The following is a 7,481-nucleotide window of genomic DNA, read 5'->3' on the forward strand; positions in this document are numbered from 1 at the left end:
CCTGCATTATTCTGTAAAAAGAGTACTTTAATTTAGACTATTTTAATCTGCTTTACATTCCATTCAACTTCACAGTTGTATAATTACTGAGGTGAAGGGAGGTACTTCAGAGCAAGTGAGAAGAGATTCAAGTCCTTGACTTTGTGGTAGGGATAGAGATTAAAGCATATACCAAGGGTGGGCAATTATTTTGGGTAGAGGGCTGCTTAATGAGGTTTGGTGAGCTGTTGAGGGTAGCCCTGCCCCGTGACAGTTGCCCTGTCCCTCGGTTGCCATTTTGGGACCGGAAGTCCTAGCCCCTGACCTTTGCCACCCAAAGTGTTCCCCCTCCCCGCCCCCTCCTACTCCTTTGGCAGGGGTTGTCATCTTACAACCAGAAAAAAGCAACTCATATGCTAAAAGTCAAACACCTACTATAATGTATTTTAATTTTATTACAAAAAATATTTTTGTTGTGATTTGTGTTTGTGTTGTATATAGAGGTGATTGCATGATAACTTAAAATGAATTCTTAGTCTCTTATGTTGTGTAGGGGTGTGTGATTGTGTGTGTGCATGGTGGGGGGTGGGAGGATGTGGGGGAGTTTGTCAGGGGATGTGGCTGTGTGTGGGGGCATAGGGTATGTTGGGGGGGTGTCTGTGGGATGTGGGTGTGTGGCTCTGGAACACACTGGTCTCTCTTGCAGTCAACAAAGGCAATACTGCTGAGGTGTATGCGTGTGTGGCATTTGTGGGGTGGGAGAGAGGGTGGAAGGAATGTGGGGACCCCCCACACGCACATTCCCACCATGGTGCAGCAGCAGACAGCGGTGCTGGCTCTGGTGCCTGGCTCCAAACAGCACTGCACGTTGCAGTATGGAGTGCAGCCCCTGCTGGGCAGTCTATCGCTAGCACTCCCCGCACTCATGTAGCAGGGGGGGGAAGGCCCAGGCACTGGAGCTGGCTGCCTTCCCTGCCCCAGCCGGCACTAGTGCCTGGGGCTTCCATCCTGTGCTGAGCAACTGTGGGGAGCACTGGCAATACAGACTGCCTGGCAGGGGCTGCACTCTTCACAGTGTTGTGCAGAGCTGGCCAGAGCCAGGCACCAGCACTGAGCACAAGCACAACCCCCACCTCCTCTCACCACTGCTGTTGCTGCCCCTGCTGCCTACCAGGGCTGTACGCCATGTGGGGAGTATAGGAGGGGCCCCCTCCCACACACACACTGCCCAACCTAGTTCTGCACTGCCACTGTCCCTCTGGGCACAGGCTTCACACTGCAGCCAGCCAGAGACCCAGCCCCAAGCTCTGCAGTCCAGCTTAGCTGCAGGCCCTCCAACCTCTCCTTTCCCTACCTGATACCCGGAGGGAGCGGCATGCAGGGAAGCCTGCAGCAGCAACCCCACCCAGTGCTAATGGGGCTGGCCCTTTTGCCCATGAGGTTAGGAGTGAGGTATAATAGGGTATGTTGGGGGTGGGTGTAGGTGCTTCACTCCCACCCCCATAGGCAGAAAGGTTGGGTGGGGCACAATTTGTTGTGGGGCCCTGCAGGCCGGAAGAAAGTGCCTGGCGGGCCAGATTTTGCCCACCCCTGGCATATACAATACTTGAGTGTTCTCATCCAAAGAAAAGAGAATAGACTGTCTGTTATCTTTCAGTATTTTGAACACGTTGAAGAAGCTACCTGGGCAGTTGAAGTCTTAAAAGAATCTGGGAAGCCAGTTGCAGTTTCTTTGTGCATTGGTCCAGAGGGAGATATGCATGGTACACCTCCTGGAGAATGTGCTGTCCAGCTGGTAAAGGCAGGTAAGTGTCAGTTTAGGAGTTCATTTATGTGGGAAAGAATATTTAGGCAAATGGGACAAACTGAAGTAAATAAGGTAGATAATACATACATCATAACTAAGTAGTCTAGGCCATGTCTACAGAGTAAGCTTACCAAGGCCAGCAGTAATTCCCTCCAGCTTAGTGCTGCTTTAGGCAAGTAACCTCATAAACTGGAAGCAGTGTAGCCACATCCATGTAGCAGTGTTAGGGCTGTTTAACCCACCCTATCAGCAGTGGTAATTGGCCTGCCTCTAGCCATTTAGCCAGCCTGTAGCACCACACAGATGCAGTTCGTGCAAGGCAGCAGGCAGCTGTTTGACGAGCTGTTCCCAAGTATGCTAAGTTTATCAGGTAGACATGGCTTTTCTGATTTATAATTAATATGCGTAATCCAAAATTGCTTTCTCTTTAGACTGTTTTTGTATGCAGACTTTACTAAAGAAACCTTTAAAAAAAGCAGAATAATTCCTGTGCTTTGGTAATCCTTGTTGTTCAAGCAGTCTAATGGGCCATGGGCAGCTAAGATTAAGTAGAGCACTCCTACAACTTTTCTACTTCTGGCTGCAGTGCTAATTCCAATACAGAGAATACCAACATGGCTGAAGGAATAAAAAGAACCTAAAGCCACCTTTTCACCATCTGATTGCAGAGAAGAAAAGAAGTAGAGATGTTTGGACAAGAACTGCATATAGAAAGGACCCTAAGAATGGATCATGTGTAGGTTGGGTAATGCAGGGTTTTTTATTGCATTTTCTGCACCCAAGGCTGGTACAAGGGCAGAACTTAGGAAGACAGAAAACTAGCTTTACCTTATATAGCCATAACTATATACCATGTTTGCTGATGCAGTGCTGCAAAGAAATGCAACCGCACAGGGATGAAGAGTGTGACTGATGTTGTGGAATCAGGAAGGCAGCAGGTAGATGTAGATGCTGACAGGCATGATTTGTTGACAAGACAATGGCATAGGGGAAGGTAGGGCTGGTTTTGCTCTGACTGTCTTGTGTTCATAATATTAGTGTGCAGATTAATTTGCTTCCAGAACACCTCAGCTAAGAATTTTAATATTCCCTTAAATCATTCCACAGTTCCTGGAAGGCAGCATAATTGAAAAGTCATTTTCCTTACCTCCTAGGTGCTTCTATTGTTGGGGTGAACTGCCATTTTGACCCAGACACTTGCCTAAAAACTGTGAAGCTCATGAAAGAGGGCTTACAGGCTGCTAAGCTGAAAGCACACCTGATGTCTCAACCACTTGCTTTCCACACCCCTGATTGCGGGAAGCAGGGTTTTATTGATCTTCCAGAATTTCCTTTCGGTAAGATTTGGACACGTCTTACGCTGCTTGTTAATTTTTCAGGTTTTAGCAAAGGCTTCTTTATATTCACTATGATAAATGTACATCATCCTCTTCTGAAGTTAAAATCCTGGAAAGTAATTTCAGTTGGTATTAACCAAAAAGTGATTATCTCTAACACTGTGCAGGTATACTTCCAGTAAATGGAGGTTGTAGTTGAGAGGCATCAAGGAATGAACTAAAATTAAGTTGTGAAAGGAATAGTTTAAAAAGCCATGGGCTGAAGTCCTCTAGTGTAACTGGATGAACTTCCATTGACTTCAGTGAAGGGTCCCTTTTTACTTAGGTTATTTCTGAAATTTACATCCTTAAACAATAAGGTTCACCACAAAGCTGGAGAGTAAAAAAGTCAGACCCAACACACAGATAGACACAGTACACTCATCTTTTGTTTTTTCTGTGACTCTAGGGGAGCTCTTTTTAAAAATAATCCTACACTTTAGCTTGAATTGTTGCCATATATCTCATCCAAGCAGCTTAAACACTGAAGAAGCAGCTTCACCACACGCTCAGAGTCCCAGACTGCAAATTCAAATAGGGATGTTCTCTGAGAGGATCTCTCTCTACACACTCTAAAGACTTCTCTACATCACTGGAGTCCCTACATTTGTAACTAGGGACATATCTAAATCGTAGTTTCACGGATTTCACATAAACCACAGCATTGTCTACGATTGCTGGAAAAACTGCCATTGGCCATGATTTCCCATGAAATCAAACAAAACAAAAAAGGCAGTAGTGATGTAGACTAAGTGAAGGCAACTTCCGCCAATTAGTGGTGAGACAAAAAAGTAGCAGTGTTGTAGACTGAATGAAGGTGCCCTCCACCAATTGGCAGCAAGGGCTGGGAGCACCAAGGCCCCTCTACCTAAGGATCTGAAGATAGTTAGATGTTTAACTCAAGAGTTGCTAAATAAGACAAAAGCCCATATTTCAGTGTGTCTTTTGTGGTTTACATTTTAAATACACATCCAAAATATGGCACTTAGCACTTTATCTGAGTCAGAATTTAGGAAATGCAGTCTTTTTGGACCAAGTAAACTTATGGCAAGTGTTTCACAGGGGAACATCATGAAATCTAAATACCACAGTGTAATGAGATTTTTTTTTTATCATTAATCTAGACTAAGATATTTTTAACCTTTACTATAGAAACTCACTCATGTCTCTAACTTTGCACTTAACTGTAGATGAGAATGTAAAATGATGACGTTTTGCTACAAATTTGCTAAACAGTGTTTTATTGATATTAAAGCTGGTACATATCATTATAGGTCTGGAACCAAGAATTCTCACCAGATGGGATGTTCAAAAATATGCAAGAGAGGCCTATAACATGGGAATCCGGTATATTGGAGGCTGCTGTGGATTTGAGCCTTATCACATCAGAGCAATAGCTGAGGAGCTGGCCCCTGAAAGAGGATTTTTGCCAGAGGCTTCTGAGAAACATGGTAGCTGGGGAAGTGGTTTGAGCATGCACACCAAACCTTGGGTCAGAGCAAGGTATATATATATATATATATATTTAACTATAGCATTAAAATGACACACTGTGCCTGCACTGTACAGTAGTTCATGTTGGTCTATACAAAAAAAATATGTTGATTTGTAATGTTGAAAGATAAGATCTAATCTTTAGAAATTATCCCGGCACGCTTGACTTCAGTGGGTACAGATTTTCACCTCAATTTGTTAAGGTTGAGATCTGAAAAGTCTCTGAGCTTGGTGGGTTGGCCTCTCAGTATCTCCAGTACTCTCACTGAGATTTAGGAGAGTTGTGGCTTTTAGGGTTTTTCAGAAATCAAGAACTGTGTCTAAATATACAGTAGTGCAAAGTGGTCCACTGAACTTTCCTTTTATATATAAACTTATGCATCATAGAGAAGGTGCCCTGGATGCTTAGGCCTTGGACATACACTCTATATGCCCTTATGTTACAAAAAGCAAGCATGCGTATAATCTGTGCTCTCTGGAGCTGCCACAGAAATAGCACATCTGCCACAAAAATGTTCTTGTTTTAAAACAGGAGCTTCTTTGTAATGCTACCTTTATTTTTAGTGGCACTTTACATGAAGTTCTGTATGGGGTCTCTCGGACCCCCAGCATCCCACAATTCTCTGCTTTCCTCCCCCTCTCCAATGGGGAGGGAGGGAGAATGGCTAGCTCCTTGACAGCCTGCAAGAAGGAAAGCTGCAGCTTTTGCTTTGGTGGCTATCAAAGAGCCATTACTGCCCTGTTTTGCATGGCAGCAGCAACAGTTGATCACGTGGCAGAGGCAGTGAGCCTGTCAGAGGCTGGAAGGAGAAAGGGGAGAGGCCCTTTTGCCCCTTGGTGGGAGAGCATATTTTTTCAGAGGCTTGTGGCACTCCAGTCAAGTGGTTCTGTACATGTGCATGCCCCAAAGTGCTCTTTTTTGGTATTCCCATCAGGTACTGTGCTGTGCCCTAAATGAGGGAAGCATGGTGATTGGTAAATGCAGCTAGTACCTTCCATTGATCATTTCTTCTATTAGTGCAAGTGAAGTTGGGTATTCATCCCATACTAACTTGAAAAGTCTTATGAAATCTCTGAAATTTATTCCCAGTTTACCAACATAAATGACAAGTTTATGTTTGAAAAAGAATGAAATGCTCACAGAAAAAAGATCTTTAGAGAAGTAATTTTGCCTAACAGGCCTCCCCAGACTACTTTGATCAGGATTGGCCTTTGTATTTATATCTGCGCATATTTTTAGTGCACTTGTGTTGGCTTGTGTGTGTGAAAGATTTCCTGATTTAAAGGGAATTCTTGTACATAAAAAGGATGCCCCTTTTAAAATGAAGAAAATGTCACAGGCTTTAATTTAGAACAATGTGAAAGTAAGTCTTGCATGTTAAGATATAGAATGTAGACAGAGTGCCATGCTAATAACTCCTGGTGGTGAGTGACTTAATGTTTCTTGAAGAGATGAAAGACATTTTTCAATACCTGGTCACCCCAGCCCACACTCAAATCTCTATATCTAGACCCAATATTAATTTAAAACTTATGCTAATGAAATAAATACCCCTGCTGTGAAGGTTTGAACAATGATTCTTTAAATATTTTGGGTTATTATAACACATGCTAAAGTGCCTCTTCTTTATATAGGGCCAGAAAAGAGTACTGGGAGAATCTGCTGCCTGCTTCAGGCAGGCCATACTGTCCTTCAATGTCAAAGCCAGATGCCTGGGGAGTGACAAAAGGATCTGCAGAGCTGATGCAGCAGAAAGAGGCAACAACTGAACAACAGCTGAAAGAGCTCTTTGAGAAAGAGAAGTTCAAATCCAATATGGTTGCTTAAATGTCATCTTGAATTATGTATGGAGCCCTTCCAAATGTGTTTCCTTACCATTTGGAATTTGTGAGGGCATGTGTCCATGTTTAATGTACCAGTTGACATGTAACAGTGAAACTAAATGCAGACAGACTGTGATTACAAATGATCTATATCAATCCTTGATAATAAACTACTTTTCTGTAAGAACCCTTTAGACATTCTGTTATTTCAAGGTAGGGAACTTTGAGCTATATTAATAATTTGGCTACCATTACAATTTGAAAAGTGTGATGATGATGAATATTTTAGTACTATACTAGAGTAAACCACCAGTGCTGTTTGGCTTAGCTTACTGATACAAGGGAATAAAGCTCTTGCCTTTTGCTATGTGAAAATAATATCACATCACTGGATCGCCATCTTGGGTTTCCCATGGGTTTTCAGCATGAGACTAGGCAGGAACTTCAACAGATCTCAAGATTTGTTGACCTTTTGAGGTCCTGGGAAGGGCACTTTAATACTGCGCCAACTGCCAGTACTTCAAACTCACCATCAGGCATATATGTCAAATGGAATTTGATTAAATGTGAAATAGTGACAGTGTACCTGGGCTTGGCAAAAGGTCAGTGCATTAGATGGGCAGATCCAGAGGACTGCAGTGGCATGGTTGCACCCAGATTTCAGACTATGATGTGGGAGCAGCAGCCAGGAACTTTTAAGTCCCTGAATTTGGTAAGAATTCTCCTTCCCTCCCACTTTCTCCCATGTACTCAGTGGCACCTGTTTCAGCTGGGCTATGTGATATGGGCTCAACCTAGCACAGTGGCAGTGTGGGTGGCCAACACCTGCTCTAATTAAATTGTTTTGTACAAACTATTTTTCCATGTAATCAGAGCATACTCAGCCTGGGAGCAGGCTCAGGGAGGAGGAACATGCCCACTGCTGCTGCTCTCAGCTAAGCCCAGCTTCCCACAGCCTGGCTGGAGAGGGACAGGACCAGCTCTGAAGCACTACCTCCGCC

The 7,481-nt window shown here is 43.7% G+C and overlaps 1 protein-coding gene across 1 annotated transcript in view; it reads left to right on the forward strand.

The window, feature by feature from the left end:
- LOC109297738 (betaine--homocysteine S-methyltransferase 1) overlaps positions 1–6,668 on the forward strand; it is a 23,608-nt gene extending 16,940 nt beyond the window's left edge. Inside the window, exons 5-8 of the mRNA XM_019517736.1 lie at positions 1,637–1,784; positions 2,941–3,123; positions 4,437–4,665; positions 6,292–6,668. Coding sequence (XP_019373281.1) covers positions 1,637–1,784; positions 2,941–3,123; positions 4,437–4,665; positions 6,292–6,484 — 753 coding nt within the window. The 3' untranslated portion in view covers positions 6,485–6,668. The remainder of the gene's footprint in view (positions 1–1,636; positions 1,785–2,940; positions 3,124–4,436; positions 4,666–6,291) is intronic.
- The last annotated feature ends 813 nt before the right edge of the window (positions 6,669–7,481 follow it).

The sequence above is a fragment of the Gavialis gangeticus genome, unplaced genomic scaffold (assembly GCF_001723915.1).
Source record: "Gavialis gangeticus isolate Ggan-Ray unplaced genomic scaffold, GavGan_comp1, whole genome shotgun sequence".
NCBI lineage: Eukaryota > Metazoa > Chordata > Crocodylia > Gavialidae > Gavialis > Gavialis gangeticus.